The sequence below is a fragment of the Abramis brama genome (assembly GCF_963993115.1).
Source record: "Abramis brama genome assembly, chromosome: 21".
Classification (NCBI taxonomy): domain Eukaryota; kingdom Metazoa; phylum Chordata; class Actinopteri; order Cypriniformes; family Leuciscidae; genus Abramis; species Abramis brama.
In genome coordinates this window covers 29,260,932-29,280,593 of record NC_139983.1, presented here as the reverse complement: position 1 = coordinate 29,280,593, position 19,662 = coordinate 29,260,932, and the positions used below count along the sequence as shown (strand labels likewise).

Sequence of the window (19,662 nt, the reverse complement as noted above, 5' to 3'; positions counted from 1 at the left end):
TGTGTGTTTGATTGAGTGGTGGAGCTGAACTCTGTTGGAAAGTGGATCTTGAGGGCCAGAGTTGAGAACACATGCCTTACAAGAACCATTTTTGGTCCCCAAAAGAATTAACCGCAGTGAACAGTTCCTAAAATAAGTATTGTTTTCTTAGTTTAAAGAACATAATCATAATCTAAATAACATTTTTTCACTATAATGAACCTTTGTTTGTAATGGAAAGGTTTCATGGATTTTAAAGTTTCTTCATGGAACCACTGATGCCAATAAATAACCTTTATTTTTAAGTTCTCAGATATTTAAAACATAACTTAAAACATACATTTTTGATATTTTGTGACATTCAAACACCTTTCAACGTCTTAAGTGTTCAAATAGCCTACGTTGTGTGAGGCTACTACATATTAGCCTACCTCTAGGCTACTAATAGACTAGAGAAAGAAGAGAACTGCCCAGATATCCACCTTTGCAGTAGATTCAACCGCACCCATGATCTCTCCGCTCAGTGTACAGTATATGGACTAATGCTGTAATGTAACAGTGAGCTGTTAAAGAGCGTTTATCATTGTTAGCGACGAAACAAGAACCTTTCGTTGAAATCAGCAAGGCTGCATTAGAGCATACTGTACGTGCTCTTGTTCTGTCGCATTGCGTGCGTCGCCGTCTGGGCGCGAGCCTGATCAAAGGTCGAACCTACAGGACCCGCAGCTGCGCGGTAAGCACAGACCCGTTGCACCTCTTTAACTCGAGTAGTCTAACTAACTTATCGTACTAGCAATCGCTGGGGCGAGGCTTTGACACCATCTATCGAAAATGACTCAGGAATGAGTCTCTAGCGTTCACTGTTCATATCGGTCGCGAGCACAGAGACTGGTAAAGATCCAGCGCGCGCCTCTTATTTCTTTCTTCAGTTGGTCCCCATACAAGACTGACGATGCCTAAGCCTGTAAGTATTTATTTTCTTTTTATTAAACATAAAGTTTATGTTTACATAGGGGTAAATTCAGGTTTGGACACTTTTTCCCAATCACCTCAATGGCAAAAAGTGTCCCACTCAACCTGAATTCACCCCTAAAAACAAAAATAGATATCAGTGCAATAAATGGGATCAATTATACAAGTTAAACTGCCTATTACACAAGGACTTTTGTGCATGAAGTAGCCTAGTATGTCTATGTCTATCCTAATTTATGTTTATTCTCGATAAATATGTTGAATTCTGTCTTATTTAGTGGGGTTTGTATTTATCTACGTTGACTTACAATAGGCCTCTGTCAAAAAGACTCATTACATTACAAAAAGTTTAATAGTTTAAGATTATTTGATATTTTATTAAATATTTTTGTAATCTGTTCTGAATCCATAATGTTGAAAGACAGGATAATTTTCAAGTTAAAGAAGCTATATTACTATATTGCCTCATTATTTTTTGTCAGTGTTGAGTAAAATTATTAATGCTTATGATTAGTGGTTATACCTGAAATTACATTATCATCTTTATATTTAATCTCCAAAAGGTGTAGTTATCACCTCAAACTTTGGGAGGATACTAACTATGAATTTGATGGTTAACATGCTTGAGTAAGGTGAGTCTTTACTCATTAACTAAACTTAGACAATGAGGATGAGTTCATGCTGTGTTCATGGGCGCAGAATGCCGCAAAAGTAAAAGATTAGCTAGATGTGCTGCTGTGAACATACTTTTGACTTTAGTATTTGAATACCAGGATATGATGTCACTCTAATTATTGCTGAGAGGTTACTGATAAACCAGCTTATTCATCAAGGTTTTAATATTTTTTTATTTGTAAGTATTTGGGTGGTATAAGAGTGGAATCTTTCTGCACACCGCATGGACATGTTACAAGTTGTGGTAATGTTGAAATGTATATTTTAACTGGAAAAGCTATTATATTTCTTATCAACAATTCTCTGGGAGAAATATGGAGATACAGCATTCCCAAGTTTGTCCCCATTGTTGAGTATCACATTATAATTGAATTAAATTAATAATGATTTGGTTAAAATAAAAAATCTGCCATAATATCTTAGAAATAACGGTTCTAAAAGGGGGGTTTCACAATAATACAACAGAAGAACCATTTTTGGTTCCCAGAAGAACCATTTATTTTTTTAGTGTGAAGAATATTTTATAGTTCCATAGTTCCATTAATGTTAAGGTTCTTTATGAACCATTGATGGCAATAAAGAGCAGTCTATTATCAAAGATTACAATTGTTATAAAAGATAATTCAATTGAAATTGTGCCCTCGCTGCTTGAAACGTACAAAGTCCTTCCAGGATTATCACAGACATACTTTAAACCCCAGCTGCAATTATTGTGCATGCAGTTTTCATAAACTCATATGAATTGAGAGACTGTACTTTGTCAATTCTTTGTACTTTGAAAAAAAATAATTTGGGACACTGCAAGACCATTTAAACAAACTAGAGATGTAAAGCTGATTAAACATCTTAAAAGAAATGGTGACCAGCATCATATACATTAGAACCTGAAAGTTATTTCCATGAATTATCCAAATACGTTTATTTAATCTGAGATAAGACCTACAGTAAAGGCTACGTGGAGCACAAACACTTGTGTGTGATTTGAGGAGAAGTGGGTTAGCACTGTCTTGCGAGGTACTCTTTACCCTCCAAGGCAAATGAGACACGCAGGTGTTATGACGTCTTTCTTCCGGCTAGATAACGTGTTTAGCTCTGATGGTTGCTCATGGAGATGGTGACTGCTGGATTAAACAGCACTCATGCAGTCTGTTCCATTACTAGGACAAATCCAACCGAGAGGACAAGCTTTGAAGATTATAGATTATACCTGCCATGCTGGTGTTGAGATTATTAATTTTTATTTGCCTTGGATACGGAGAGCCTGAAGCTGCTAATAATAAGCAGCTTGTTTGCCACTTATGAAAAGATTTTTGATTACTGAAAGCATATGTGCTAATGTATTATGTGTGTAGTATAGTTATCATATATAAAGATTCCATATTAGTTACAGCAGTGATTTAAGCTCTTTTGACACAGCTGCCAGCCTATTGTGCCTTATCTAAGGGCTTGCTGATAAGGTTAATTTGCATTATGTTACACTGATAGTGATACTCAGAAGACTGAACACCTTGTGCTACTACTTTATTGTAATTTTATTCACATCATTGTACATGATTTCTAACTAAAACTGAGAGTTATGTTTGTTTATTTTATTTTATTTGAAAAGGGACAGTGCATAATTGACATGAGCACTGGTGTAAATGTGCCAGATTTATATATACAGACATGCACACACACACATATATATATAAATATAAAAATATATATTTACACACACACATATATTATATATATGTATACACAGAAACTTTTATGTTACTTTATGTTATGCTATATTGACAAAAGTATCGGGACACCTCTCTCAAAGCTCAGTGAACTCAAGCGTGGTACCGTGATCGGTTGCCACCTGAGCAATAAGTCCATTCGTGAAATTTCCTCACTACTAAATATTCCACGGTCAACTATTAGTGGTATTATAACAAAGTGGAAGCAATTGGGAACAACAGCAACTCGGCCACGAAGTGGTAGGCCACGTAAAATCACAGAGCGGGGTCTCTGCAACTTTCTGCAGAGTCAATAGCTACAGACCTCCAAACTTTGTGTGGCCTTTAGATTAGCTCAAGAACAGTGCGTAGAGAGCTTGGGTTCAATGGGTTTCCATGGCTGAGCAGCTGCATCAAAGCCTTACATCACCAAGTGCAATGCAAAGCGTTGGATGCAGTGGTGTAAAGGACTCTAGAGCAGTGGAGACGTGTTTTCTGGAGTGATGAATCACACTTCTCTGTCTGGCAATCCGATGGACGAGCTGGGTTTGGCAGTTGCCAGGAGAACGGTACTTGCCTGACTGCATTGTGTCTTGTGTAAAGTTTGGTGGAGGGGGGATTACGGTGTGGGGTTGTTTTTCAGGGGTTGGGCTTGGCCCCTTAGTTCCAAAGAAAGGAACTTTTAATTCTTCAGCATACCAAGACATTTTGGACAATTTCATGCTCCCAACTTTGTGGGAACAATTTTGGGATGGTCCCTTCCTGTTCTAACATGACTGCGCACCAGTGCACAAAGCTAGGTCCATAAAGACATGGATGAGCGAGTTTGGTGTGGAGGAACTTGACTGACCTGCGCAGAGTCCTGACCTCAACCCGATAGAACACCTTTGGGAAGAATTAGAGCGGAGACTGCGAGCCAGGCCTTCATATCACAACAGAAACAGACTGGAAACATACTACCGTAAAACTTCAAATAATAGCCGAGTCCCAAATAGACGCCTGTCTCTTTTACACGCCTGGTGTGGCTACAGATTTGGATAAATAAAGGCCAGTCTCTAATAGAGGCCCGGTCTGTTTTTTAGTTTCGGGTTGTATTTAATCTTCTAAAACCCGTCAGATCGTCTGTTTAAGCCAGTTCTATGGAGCAGATTGCGCACGCAAGAGAGCCCTGCGCATCTGGGCGGGAGCTGTTAGCGCAAGCAAGGCAGGCAGAGTTAGCGGAGGCCGGAGAGGGAAGTGGAGGAGAGCGACGAGGAGGAGGAATTCGCCAATGAACTTGTAGTTGAGGATCGCGCACACCGTACGAAAAGCGCAGTGCCGCGTCGCGTTTGACAACTCGAGGTATCGCACACCGGACGCGCACTTTGTCAGTTTATGGCCAGCAATATAGTTATGTTTAAGGATATTATGGAATTAAGATCATGTCTGTACTATGTTACTGTACAATTAAATAGAATCGTTGCTTAGTCTCTGCAGTCTGAATTCACTTTACCTCAGAGCGTCCGTTAACTGAATGAATTGAGAATATCACCTGAAAATCCGATAACATCAGCAATTTTCATTCAAGCAGCTGATTTCTGTAAATGAATGTAAAACTGAATGTATATTGCAGCACAGGGTGAAGTCAGTACAGTATATACATTAACGACGATTTGAGGCAATGTACACTCATAGAGAATAATGTGTTCGAATTTTAAAGACGTGGCGCTGCGTTTCTCGTCTGTTGTGCGAAACCCCTTTAGACATACGGAAATATAGTAGGCTAATTCTGACATTAACTGATTTGTTAAACACAAACACAGATATGATAACCTCCTACTGTCATGCTCATCTCAACACTAAATTAAAGGCTTGTCTCATAGGCCTATAGACGCCTGTCTCAAATACAAGCCGGTGCAGTTCGGCGATTTGGGAAAATAAAGTAAAATAAGTTTTACGGTACATCAAATTTGAATTATATCAAAACATTGGCAATTTATACACAATCACAAATTTATTGTTTTTTAGGTAAATTATATTATTACTTTAATAATAAAAAAATTATATACAAATTTTACTGTGAAAGAGAAGAAATCTCTTTTTGCCATGAATTTTATAGTAATGTAGAATTAAATTCCTTTTTCCATGAATGCTTTTATTCAGCAAGGATGCATTAAATTGATCAAAAGTGATAGTAAAGACATTTATAATGTTGCAAATTTTAAATAAACACTGAACTTTCTATCAATCTTTCTATTTTTATTCAAAAATCCTGAAACAATTGTATCACTGTTTCCACAAAAATATTAAGCAGCACAGCTGTTTTCAACATTGATAATAAGAAATGTTTCTTGAGCAACAAATCAGCATAGAATGATTTCTGAAGGATCATGTGACACTGAAGAAAATTCAGATTTGCATCACAGGAAAAATAGAAAACAGTTATTTTTATTTTAAATTGTAATATTTCATAATATTTCTGTTTTTACTGTATTTTTTTTATAAAAAATAAAGTATAAAGTCGGCAACACCTAAGCTCCAAAATTATCAAAAATATTTATTTTCAAGACAACTATCGCATAACGTTTCGAGCACGCAGGCTCTTCATCAGACCGTCTGATGAAGAGCCTGCGTGCTCGAAACGTTACATACGCTATGCGATAGTTGTCTTGAAAATAAATATTTTTGATAATTTTGGAGCTTAGGTGTTGCCGACTTTATACTTTATTTTTTATTTGCTGTTTTCTAGTCGAGCACCCTTTTGAGACTGATGTGCGTGCCTTTGTTTCATTTTTCTTTACTGTATTTTTTATCAAATAAATGCAGCCTTGATGAGCATAAGAGACTTATTTCAAAAACATAAAAAAATCTTACTAACCCCAAATCTTTGTGGCATGGTTACTATGAATTACCAGTTTTATATAGCTTTTATATAATTCATATACAATTGATTATTTTCATTAAAATTAGTTATACTTTCTACTGTACCATTAATGGTTTTGCACAACATATAGAGTTTAAAGTGGTAAAAAATTGTTGCAACTTTGTATTGTCAGCAATTAACCAATAGTTCTACAGTAGGTGGCCAAAACATGCAGATCATTTACTTGCTGATGTGGCTTAATACTAACACCAGGGTGTAATGGTTATTGCAGTGTGAGTATTATTGCTTGAACTTTTCTCGTGATTAGAGCCACTAAATGTGCACTAATTCTGGATATATGAAGGTTTTTTATTTATGCTTTGCGAATAGGAACTAAAAACAGGAAGCAAGCGTTGAACTGAAATGTTGATGGGTCTGAAAATAACTTTGCTAACATTTGTTGCACAAGTTTGAAGGGTTTATCTTTACAGCTCTAGAGTAGTTCGCATAAAGATTGTGTAACTTTGACAGTACTTGTGAGGCTCTGTCAAGGTTCACCGGGTCGTTATGAAAGCTTGTGTAAAGTGTGCTGGACTGAAACATGACCTTGGACAAGAGATTGTCACCATGGAACTCATGGAATCTCTTCTAGAAACAGATTTTTAGTTGTATGTCTTGTTACTGTTGTATAGAGTTTTCTTTATCAGGTGTTTTGTTTTAATGTCTACTTTGTGAAGTAAAAAAATAAATCTCATAAACTCTAAAATACACTGCATGGCCAAAAAAAAATTTTGGATTTAAATTTGGATGTGCTGGAGGAGACTTTACAGAGTCCTGGACTCTTGCACTGTCAATACAAGATCTTGACCAAAAATGAATACACCTCTTGATGGAAATAAATGTTGTGATGTTATTTCCATTAAGCGATACATCATTTTTTTAAAAAGTCTGAACTGGGCAGTGTATATTATAGTAGTATCCCAGATTAGTAATGTCACACCTAATGTTCGTTGGATCTGTTTTAACCATCTAAGATGTCAGTTCTCTTGAAGATATTACATAATGCATATCTGTCATAAGGCTTTATTGCTTGTGGCTTTGTAGAATGACATGTAATTTAGCTGGCATAATATTCCATGATTATAGTTAACATGCTTCTGATGGTTGATATTCTGACTGATGTGATTTTAAATATCTGATATGACAATGGTGTTATGTAATTCAGGTGTAATAAATTAAAACAAATCTTTTGTTCTGTTGTAATGGTACATTTAATATTTTCTACAAATACCAACATACTAACAATACCCTGCTTTAATTTATTCCAGTTCTTGATACAATGACAATGAAAAAAACACTCACTTTTGTTGGTTCTGTGCAGATCAACGTCCGTGTCACCACTATGGATGCCGAGCTGGAATTTGCAATCCAGTCAGTTACAACAGGCAAGCAGCTCTTTGAGCAGGTAAAGCAGCGGCTCCTGAAATCTTCTTGATATTTTTTTAAAGCTTGAGGCGGCATGTGAGGAATTACTACTTAAATGTGTTTTTAAGCTAAAGAGTAAATTGCATCCACTTTATATACAGATGATGAAACATTTTTGTAGTTTCACATTGCATGCTGGGAAAATAACTCAAGCTTATTTAAAAACTAATGGGAATTTAATTTTTAAATTAGAGCACCTCACCAAACTATGAAAATCTCCTACCAAGATGATATTTATATGCACTTGCATAAGTAATACTTTCATACTATTTCCTACTAGGCAAATGCACTACTGTTGTTTTATCACAATGACTCATAAACTTGTAATGACTTGTACACTTAAAAAAAAAGCTATTTTTGTAACAAAGCTTTGTTGCTAATTGCAAAAGCATTTTTGTTACCTTAGAGACACACCTGAATTCAAGCTTATGACTATAGTCAATGGGTGTAAATCATTTTTTAGATACCGTTGAGATTAGTAATGCGGGACTACCTTGGTATATGATGATTGGTGAGGTATGATATGACAGGACTGTATATGGAATATAGGTGGTGGACACCGTCTCTGCCTATTTGTACACACCTAAATGATAAGAGGGTGGGTTGATTGGTAGTTTCCCTCCCTGTTGATAGCATGAACTCTCATTGTAGAGTTCCTATTCTAATCTTCTCAGAACAGAGACTCTCCCATTGTTTGACATCCAACATAAGGTCATGCTTGTTTATCTTGGTGATTAGGTATTATGTTTTAAATTTACGTCATAGGAATCGATATCACAATTTGTTTACATTTGTCATTGTGTTAGTCACATGTAACTGGTTGAATTTTATCCTCTGTGTTCATGTATTCAGGTGGTTAAGACGGTGGGTTTGCGTGAGGTTTGGTACTTTGGTCTGCAGTACATGGACAACAAAGGCTTTCTGACATGGATGAAACTGGACAAAAAGGTATTTTTGATTTTATATAGAAAATGTATTGTATTTGAAACCGTATTTGCACCATGTTGTTAGACATTAAATGCTTAGTAGTCACAATGCTTGGATTAATGTTAATAATATGTTAATAACATGTTGAAGTGCCCCTATTATGCTTTTGTGAATACCGTATTACCCTTTAGTGTAATGTTGCTGTTTGTGAATGTAAAAGGTCTGCAAAGTTTGAAAGTTCAAAGTAAAGTTATTGTCTCCTAAAATAAATAATCGATTCTGAATTGCAACAATGTAACAATGTAACAAATCTGCATAATGCCAGCCGATGGTCTTCATTGGCTGCCCGCGAGCAGTGTCTACTTTGCCCCGTCCTCAAACACTGTGGTTGTCGACATGTCGAGAAGACGCTGTTTTCAGAGCTGCGAATCCACTTTGCATGCATTTCAAAAGGATGAGGACTTGTGCCTGAATTGATACAGGAAAAAAAACAATGGAATTGTTACTGTTCGTGTTGCTGTTTATCAAGTGCTGAGGAAGAACTAGAGCTGAAATTCAGCTGTGGTAATGGGTGTTTCATTTCCGACACGCAACTGTAAGCGGTAGACCAATCACAACAGCCTGGGCCGTTTGACCAATCAGAGCAGAGTAGACTCACGGAAAGGCAAAAGAATCCCATAGACTTACAGGCACCCAATCCAAATCTACAGATGGGGGGGTTCTTTTGTAACCACAAAAGAAACTACCCAAAAAACCCTAGCAAACATCCTAACAGCAACATAGGAATGTGCTAAAAAACACTGAGAATGTGTTAGCTATATGGGTGGGGATATAACTGTTATTTTACTACTCTTTTACTACTCTTACATTTACTACTATGAAGGCTGACTTTCTGACATGTGATTGCCTTTGCTTTTGACAGGACTGTATACTTGCAACATGACACATTTGATTAAGTTACTAAAGTTCAGGTTTTAGAACAACAGTTCAATTTTTCACTCTTGAAATGTTCATTCCAGTTAACCCATATTTTGTAGAGTTGCCATATTTATTGCACATACAATCACCTAATATACATATCATCATATAGTCATAATTATCACAAATGTTGTGTTCTAGCAGCCCAGTAGACAAAACCATAGGTGTAGATTGCTAGTCAAATAAACATTGACCACTATAGGATTCCTGTTAGAGAAGTCACAAGTCATTCTGGTGATGTTGAACTTTGATTATTGCTCAACAATGGGGAAAATAAGAAAAAGAATAAATTAAATCAATAGCTGAGTCACTGAAATATCTGCATTGTCTCATGGCATCTAGAACTGAACATTGATATATAGTCATTTACTTTGAATGTTAACAATCACTCTGTGTGTAGAGGGGATGCAAAGGTTTTGCAAGCAAACATAAATATTTTGAAATATACTTCTTAACTACCACCTCATATTATTTCCATCCAACGCAAAGTTTCTTAGGGGAATGCAAAAGTTTTGAAAGCATTTTTCCTCCCATCTCATTTATTTCCCCGTCACCATGTTCCTTTAGATGCTCCGCAAACTAACAATCATTCTTCATTCTGATTTCATAGGTGTCCTCTCAAGAGGTAAAGCAAGAGAACCCTCTGCAGTTTAAGTTTCGGGCCAAGCACTACCCTGAGGACGTGTCTGAGGAACTGATTCAGGACATCACAAAAAAGCTTTTCTTCCTGCAAGTGAAGGAAGGCATCTTGAGCGATGAGATCTACTGCCCCCCAGAGACAGCAGTGCTATTGGCCTCATATTCTGTACAGGCCAAGTTTGGAGACTACTCACGAGAATCCCAAAAAGATGGATATCTATCGTCTGAGAGGCTTCTGCCTCAGAGGTGAGGGGGGAAACTGCTCAAAAACATGAATCCAGTGCATTCTAATGATTCAGTGAGTTGAAATGACTTAAATAAGATTTACATTAAGCAAGGTCAATGTGATTTTGATGTTACTGGATATTTTGTTGATCCTGGAACAACATTCCTGTCTGAAAATGTAGTCCTAACCCTATCCCTGCACCTAAACCTAACCATACCCAGTTATCCCTAAAATCAAAGGGAAATGATAGGTGAATAACACTGATATAGAAGCACCTGGTTGTAAGCCTAAACTTGACAGAAACTGTAAATGTCAAGGTTATGAACTCTTATTTTGATGTTGTGTTTTGTTTCCGATAGTTCCTGTTTCTCTGCTCTGTTTAGGGGCTTTCGCACTGGAGGAACCTTTTCATAGTTCCTAGAACTATTGGCGGAAGTACCCGGATTTTGGCGTGTTCGCACTTCAGGAACTAAGAACTATTTTAGTTCTAGGAACTCCTTTTGGAGGAACTAATTTAGCTCCTACTTCAGAATTGGGTCTAAACCAGCTCTATAGGAACTACCCGTGACGTTAATGTACACTGATTGACCGAACGCACGCCAAACACCAGCACCCGCCATTTAAAAAAGCTATGTAAACACACCGATTATAGCCTTTATATTTACTCCACAAACTAACTCTAGAAACATGGAAAACAGTGATAGATGGGCCTCTTAGCCTTTACACTAACTTTAGCCGAACGCAACTTTGAGGGGACCAAGCTAAACATGATTATGTATTTATTCTCAGCTAGCAACACTGGACATCAACCACACGGCATACGCTAATACCTTTTCATATACTGTCTACTTTCTATGTATAACAGTTCTATCTAATAATGTGTTAGACAGATCGTAAACTAATGAACACAGAGAATTCGAGAACTGTGTGCTCTGGCGTTCTCAGCGTCGTCAAAATAAAGGTCCGCCGCGCCGTCAGAATAAAAGTCACAACAACAAGCGCAGCTTACGTCACTTCAGAGTTTCTACTAGCGGTGCGAATGCAACCAGGAAAATGTTCCTAAAAGAACCATTCGTTCTCAGGGAACCACCCTGGTGGCTAGTTCATAGAAATACCCATTGCGAAAGCCCCTTTAATTTTCGATTTCCTTTGTTTATGATTATGCCCTCATTTGGTCCTATGGTTACATATTATCACCTGTCTGTCATTATGTTCTCCTTGTATTTATGCTCACTGTTATGTTTCGTCCCTTGTCGGTTCTTGTTTACATTTGTGTGGTTGTGTTAAATTTGTTATTCTGCAATCTTTCCTAGTTTAATTGAAATGAAAGGTTTTTCTGTGTAATCTCCTTCATTGTGTGATTGATACGGCCACACATGAGAGTAAACTTGTCCCTCAAATCTGATTGGTTGATTGAAATGTTGTTCCAGGATAAACAAAGATGTTAATCCAGAAACATGTTGTACTTGGTGAAATCACGTTCACTGACTGGGTCCACCTGACTTAAAGTTAACCTTGTTAAAAAAAAAAGCATAAAATGTTGGGAAGAATTTAAATGTTAGTTACCAACTTAATTATTTAAAGTTTATCCCAAAAAAAAAAGTACCCCCTTGAATTTACCAGAGTGTGTAAATATTTGTAAAATCACTTCGACTTTGTTTGGATCTCAAACAAAACTGACACAAATTACCAGAATTTCATAATTTTAATATTAACTTGTTTACAATTGTCAGGATCTGTGGCTGTAGTAAGTGCATGATGATGGAGAATTAAACACAAACAGTTTAGTAACAATAATACTCAGAACACGCATTTGATTTTGATATTCTGTGTTTACAGAGTGTTTGACCAGCACAAACTGTCTAAAGAGCAATGGGAGGAGAGGATCCAGATTTGGCATGAGGAGCACAGAGGAATCCTCAAGTGAGTTTTACCTATATGTTCCCATTCAGCTCGCCTACATATCGCTCCACAAGTGTATCATTTCTTTGAATTTTTGAATTCTGTATCACTAGGGAAGATGCCATGCAGGAGTATCTAAAGATCTCACAGGATTTGGAGATGTATGGCGTCAACTATTTTGACATCAAGAACAAGAAAGGAACAGACCTGTGGTTAGGCGTGGATGCTTTGGGACTTAACATTTATGAAAAAGATGACAGGTAAGCTTTGTGAGCAAGATCTGATTATTTAGAAAAGTTAGTTGGGGATATTGGGGTCAGTGTGCCATGACTGTGTGGTTAATGACCTGCAGAGTGGCCGTTCAAGCCCACAACAAGCCAAACCAGTCAACATCAACGCTTGCTGCTTATTATTGAGAGGTCAATGCACTCAGGGACTAATGTACCACAGAGTTTGAGATTTTTGTAATGTTTATTGCCAAACACAAAAAAAGACTTTACAATTACAAAAAAGGTAACACTTTGTTAGGTTACATGTGCTTACAGTAGTAAAAACAGTAAATTATGCATAATTACTTGCAACTAACCCTAAACCAAACCCTGATCCTACACAAGTACATGTTGTTAATTAACATTATTAAATACATGAAATAAATTTGGTCTGTTCTTCATTGCTTAGGCTGACTCCAAAGATTGGATTTCCTTGGAGTGAAATAAGGAACATCTCATTCAGCGACAAGAAGTTCATAATCAAACCCATTGACAAAAAGGCTCCCGTAAGTCTTTGCATAAATTATTTAGTCTTTTCCCCCCTGAAATTAGAGTATCGAAGGTGAAGAAAGGAAAAATCTTATTTAAAATACATGTGTCAAGTTTTTAGAAATTAACTCTTTGGATTCATGTTGGTTTCATATGGTTTTAAAACTTTAATACCATTTTCAAAGCTTAAATGTTATGACTTAATGATAAATGTCATGTGGTGTAAAATATATCCAAAATATATCTAAATGAATTGTAATTCAGAAGAAATTAAAAACATGCTCTTCATAAAAGAAGTAGGTCTATATTCAAGTCATATGTACAGAATTGCATGTTTTATGTATTTTTTAATCATTCAAGAAGGCCGGTTATAAAATATTTGCCCAATTATTTATGCATTCTGTTCTTTCTCTCTTGTTTTTGCAGGACTTTGTGTTCTATGCATCTCGTTTACGTATTAACAAGCGCATCCTGCACCTGTGCATGGGAAACCATGAACTTTACATGCAACGCAGGAAACCTGATACCATTGAAGTGCAGCAGATGAAGGCACAAGCAAGAGAGGAGAAACACCAGAGACAGATGGAGAGGTGAGGACACAGTGTTCAGTGCCCAGAGTGCGTCATCATATAGCACTGAACCGCTGCCCTGTGATCACAGCAAGACACCAGGAAGCTCAGGCCAGAGCATCACTAATGTTGGCCACAAAAAAAGTTAATTTAATAAAATATTTATTTATTTATTTTCTTTGTGAATTTTTCTCAAAGGTTTTTCTTTTTGCATTGGGAGTATATTTTGGGCCAGATTTACTAAACAGGGCAAATTAGCGCAATCCCATAAAAGCGCCGATGGGAGTGGAAAGTTCTGCACGTGATCTACTGACAACGCACAAATTAAAGAACACAGACACAGCCGGATCATAATGAGCAACACAAGAGCAGCGCAAAGACGTCTGGTTTAAGATATGCTTTTTTTGAGCGGTAAATAATGGCGCAAATACCAGTAAATTGATGAGTGCAAACCTTAGTAAATCACCTTGCACGATTCATTTAAATACTCTCCTCCCATAAATTTTGCGTCTGAAAGGGAAACTCCTTCGAATGCACATATAATAAGGTCAGCCGCAAAAATAACCCTGTCCACGCCTTTTCAGTGCTAATTTTTCACTGCATGCGTTTAGTAAATCCTAACTGTATTTTTTAACGGCAAAAGAGGGTTTGTGCTGGAGCAAGCTGTTAGTAAATGTGGCCCTAAGTGTGTTTGCTACCTGTTTTTTCCCCCCAGAGCCCAGCTAGAGAATGAGAAGAAGAAAAGGGAGGCAATAGAGAAAGAAAAAGAGATGGTGGAGAGAGAGAAGCAAGAGATGATGAAGAAGCTTTTCCAGTTTGAAGAGCAGACCAAAAAGGTTGAGAGAGGTAAGAATATTTCACTAGATGTCTGATCTCATATATTTTTAGACTTTAGTAGACTTTACAGAGCGCTGGACTCTTGCATTGTCAAAGATCTTGACCAAAAATGTATGCATCACTTGATGGAAATAACATCACAACATTTTTTTTCATCAAGAGGTGTATTAATTTTTGGTCAAGATCTTGTATTGATAATGCAAGAGTCCAGCACTCTGTAAAGTCTCCTCCAGCACATCCCAAAGACTTTCAATGAATTTAAGGTCTGGACTCAGAGGAGCCAATTCACGTGTGAAAATGATCTTCATGCTCCTCACAACCATTCTTTCACAATTTGAGCCTGATGAACCTTGACATTGTCATCCTGGAATATGGCCATGATGTGTCTTCATACTGTTCAACTGTTGCCAAACATATAACATGCTAGAAACATAATAATCACTGCAATACTGATCCAATCATAGACTCCTAAGCATTTGCATGTTTAAATCCAAACAGCCTGTGACTTTTTTTTTTGGCCAGGCAGTGTATATTTCATATTATACAAAATCCTGTGACCACCCTTCTTGGCACACACTTGCAATAAATGATATTGTATAATTGAGTGACTGCTGCCCCCTTCTGGATGATTTTGTGTATTGTTCAGATCTGAGAGAGCAGTTTGAGAGGGCACGGATATTGGAGGAAGAGAGGCGGCGGGTGGAGGAGGAGGCAGCGCGTTTGGAGGCTGAGAGACAGGCGGCACTGATAGCTAAAGAAGAGCTGGCCAGGAAAGCAGAGGATCAGATGAAAAATCAGGAACAGCTGGTATACTGGGGACAGTTTTACACACACAAAACACACCTTAAAGGGGTGGTTTACTGCTTTTTTTCTTTGCATGATTGTGTTTATGGGGTGCAATATAACATGTCTTCATTTTTTTTTTTTTTTTTTTTTTTTAAGGCTTATTTTTCATAAATTTCACCTTTATTGTAAGCCGCTTTCTCCTCTGTCATTTGAACGACCGGTTGACTTCCTGATTCTATGAAAACACTCCCTCGGAAACAGGCAATGGGCTCAGATTGGTTAGTTGGGCCGGTGTGTTGTAATTGGCTAAACTGCGTAGTGCATGTTGTCCGGAAACTTCACGCCCATTACCTTTACGGGCGAAAGTTGCATGTGCTCCGGTCAAATGTAAATATCAGACCCAGGAAGCGACAATGAAGAGAGTCAAGCAACCTCCGAAAACACGGCTCTTACAAAACGTTTCTGAATGGTACATTTTTTATTATTATTATTCTATTCTAATCTACTATTATATATGTATTTCGATATGCTGTTACTTGAAAATACTGCTGCTTGTTAGCTTTTGAGATACGGTTTTCTCCTGATTAAACATTTAATATAACTGAATAAATGACTGAGTAATACCGTTTTTTAAAGTTATTGTTTTAACTTCAGCAGCTGAAGTTTGCTGTTGCGATTAGGCTACATATATATATATTTTAACTTCATACAGACGTTTGTCTTATACACACAAAATAGCATCGAACTAACTGGCTATAAACAAACAGCGTTGGCATTGGTTTACGTTCTTGATCAAATCGATCGTCATAAAATATACATGGAAAATACATTTACAAAATTAGTACATAATTACAAATTCAGGTTCAAAATGTTTGTACGCGTTTGTACGTGTGTAAGTGGCTACTAGCCAGCGCTGGCATTTGTTTACGTCCTTGATAAAACTAAAACATTACGTCTGAAATTATACATGCAAATACATTTAAAATTATTAAGTCTTACTTACAGGTTGTGGCCCAACTGCTGTCTCTGGTTGTAAAGTTGGAACTGCTTCATGTTTTAGTAACAGTTTCTTGTTGAATCTGGCATTGAATTCGTGGAGATTCTGGAAGCTGTCTTCCGTAAAATGCGCAGCACAGAGAGCTATTACGATTGAAGTTTTCAGGAACATAATCAAACATAAATTTTAGCCATTGTTGACGAACTACAGCGTCCGTATGAAGCCCGAACACAGAAGACCTGGCAGCTGGGTGAAAATAACACACTTTCGACGGCATGGCTACAGCTCTCCACTATAACTCTTCCTCTTCGACAAAGCCGCAGAAATATGGCCATGCCCCCTTTTTTGCATGGGTTAGCTACGTATAAAACCCGGGAAGTACCTCGTTGTAGTCCCATTCGAGTCGTTTTTGTAGGCATTAAACTTCCTGATTTTTAAAAGTCGATATCTCTGCTTACGTTGAACTTTCAGCGCAGCAACTTTGCAGATAATGTTCATGCACCAACAGCAACATTACACACTATTTAAAATGAAAAAAGTGAAATCACAATCAACCACCCCTTTAAACAGTGACACTAGCATATTCTGTGACAGTTTGTGTAATGGGGCAGACTTATTTGTTTACCTATAGTGAAATAAATGAAGATTTACCTTTTGGTTTCCTTTAAAAGGCAGCAGAGCTGGCTGAGTTCACTGCTAAGATTGTCTTGCTTGAGGAAGCCAGGAGAGTCAAGGAAGAGGAAGCCAATGAATGGCAGAACAGGGTGAGTTTTGATTAGTATATTATCGTTGAAATATGGTTAAATTCTTCTCCTTATAACTGACCTCTTCACTTTTCTCAGGCTAAAGAGGTTCAGGGTGATCTGGAAAAGACCCGTGAAGAGTTGCAGCATGTTATGTCGTCCCCTGTGGCTGCTGCCCCCATGGCTGCCCCTATGGCTGCCCGGGCCATGATGGAGGAGCCCTTGGAGAACGATCATGATGATCACGAGGAGAACAACAGCACCTACAGTGCTGAGTTGCCTGTGGACGGCATAGAGGACCACCGCAATGAGGAGGAGCGCATCACAGAGGCAGAGAAGAACGAACGTGTGCAGAAACAGCTCATGGTAACATGCGTATCACCTTTTCTCAGACATAATTATGTATGCATTAGTAGCGATAATGGGGATTCATCCCAATCTTTCATCAAATTCTGATTCTGAAAAACACCTTAAAACAGATCCTGATTCCTCATTGATTGTTCACTAATGAAACATGCCTTATTATATTTTTTTCAGTTTGTTCACAAGCACACATACAACTTACTTGTAGTTGTGATTTTGATTGATCTCAGTGATTTAGTGAATCTGTTGAACACCTAAAAACAGATTCAGATTCATTCACTGGTTTGTTTAGTATCTATATCTGAAGGTTGTTGCAGTACATTGTTTTTTTTTTTAGTTTATTTAAATACATATACAAACATAACACTTACTTGTAGTTGGGATTTTGATTCAATCATTATAATTTGACTATCATTCGTTCAGGAAATTCTTTGTTCATGAATGAAACATGAAAGTCTTATCCTTTTTTCAGTTTGTTCACATATTACATACTATATACTTGCATAACACTGACTTGTAGTGGGGAATTTGATTCATTCAGTGATTCAAATCAGTTGAATCTGTAGTTTACATAATTACACTACTAGGTGAGTGTTTTTTGAGTATTTTAGTATTCGCTAAAAACACTACAGTACATTGATTTACAATTTGTTTACAATTACAAGCCTTATTATTTTATATTATTTTAGGCTGTTCATAAAAGACATGCTTCATTCATACAGTTTTATATGAACAACATGGCACGTTTATTCGGTTAATTCGCGAACAACATGTTTCGTTCAGTTGCACTGATCTCAAATCACCGATTTCAGTTAAGTGCGTACCATTCGTTCAGTTACGCCACTGCTATGAATCCGATTATTTGATTTCAATTGTCTTTATTTTGTATTTACACTGTGATTAATTGTATCTTAAATTGTTTTTAGGCCCTGAGCTCTGAGCTGGCCGATGCCCGCGATAACTCTATGAAGACTCAGAACGACATTCTGCACAGTGAAAACGTAAAAGCCGGGAGGGACAAGTACAAGACGCTTCGTCAGATCCGCATGGGCAACACCAAGCAGAGAATAGATGAGTTTGAAGCCTTGTAATGGCCGATCAATTCTCCAGTAAACCTCGAGCACCAGCAGCGCTCTGCTCATGTGTTGCTGTTCAAGGGTGAATTTATCTAATCATAAATGGTCTCACTTTGTATTTGCCATTTAAAATGACTGGGTTATTTACACACTACACACTACTGTACACATTAGTACAGTAACTTTTTTTTTTGTTGTGACAAATATGGACAACATACTCATTCAAGGCACTAAATGATGTGTATGTTTTAAAGTTTGCCTTGAGAACACTCTTGAGATCCTATTTATGCGAATTGTGCCAAAGGCTTTGTCTTGAGAAATCATGTCATCTTTTATGGGAACCTTTTTAATGTGGCTAACTTAAGATCTTTATGTGTCATGAAACGGGAAAAGGATTTTTATGTTTGCAAAGAACAAAAAACAAAAACAAAAAAAAAGCGTAAATATAGTGTGAGGATTGTAGATAATTATCTAAAACATGGATTAGATCAAATAGTGGCCATAACAAACAAGTCAATGTTTTAACAGATTTTGATTAATTAAATGCTGCATAGTAAATTAGATTTTCTATGTAATATTTTGAAATAAAAATATGAAATTGATTTGAATGACTTGAATGTCTAGTTACTGTGTGACGAAAAATGCATAGTTAAATATGGTTTTGCCAGGTCTGTGGAAAAAATGCAATCTGTGAGTTTTTTTTTTTTTTTTTTTTTTTACAAAGACATCAGCACAATGTCTTGATAGCGGAATTGTTCAGAATAGCAGAAAGGTTTGCATTGTCTGTTTAACCAGATGTCCTTATGCTGTGACCATTAAAAAAACTACAGTTTCATTTGCACTGATGCGCAGAGAGGCTGTTAAAGGCAAATTGTTATGCAAAGGGTGCGCCTGCTTGAACCCACAAAGGACCACTGATATTTACTCAAGGACTAGAGCGTTAATTATGTTGCTAGACAACAATTTATGAAGCCTGGAAACCATTTGTTGAAATATGCAAAGGGTCATCGAACATGCAAGGGGTCTGGATTACTGTGTTCCATTGGAAAATGTTTCAGCGATCATTAGCTACACTGGTTTAGTTCCCTGAAAACCTCCTATAAAAATCTTCCATTAGACAATGATTTTCACTGAAAGTAGGAACAGTTTATTTAGTTTTTTTTTTCTTTTCTTGAAAAAGCAAACACATCAGTTTATGAACATTT

At 37.1% G+C, this 19,662-nt stretch overlaps 1 protein-coding gene across 1 annotated transcript; it reads left to right on the top strand.

Annotated features, from left to right (window-relative positions):
• Window positions 1–430: 430 nt before the first annotated feature.
• Window positions 431–19,059, top strand: ezra (ezrin a). Its single transcript, XM_084096950.1, has 13 exons — window positions 431–943; window positions 7,553–7,636; window positions 8,509–8,604; window positions 10,172–10,446; window positions 12,266–12,349; window positions 12,442–12,588; window positions 13,007–13,103; window positions 13,513–13,676; window positions 14,371–14,501; window positions 15,139–15,299; window positions 16,947–17,039; window positions 17,118–17,384; window positions 18,308–19,059. The coding sequence occupies exons 1-13, from the start codon at window positions 932–934 to the stop codon at window positions 18,470–18,472; spliced, it is 1,776 nt and encodes a 591-aa protein (XP_083953076.1). The 5' UTR covers window positions 431–931; the 3' UTR covers window positions 18,473–19,059.
• The last annotated feature ends 603 nt before the right edge of the window (window positions 19,060–19,662 follow it).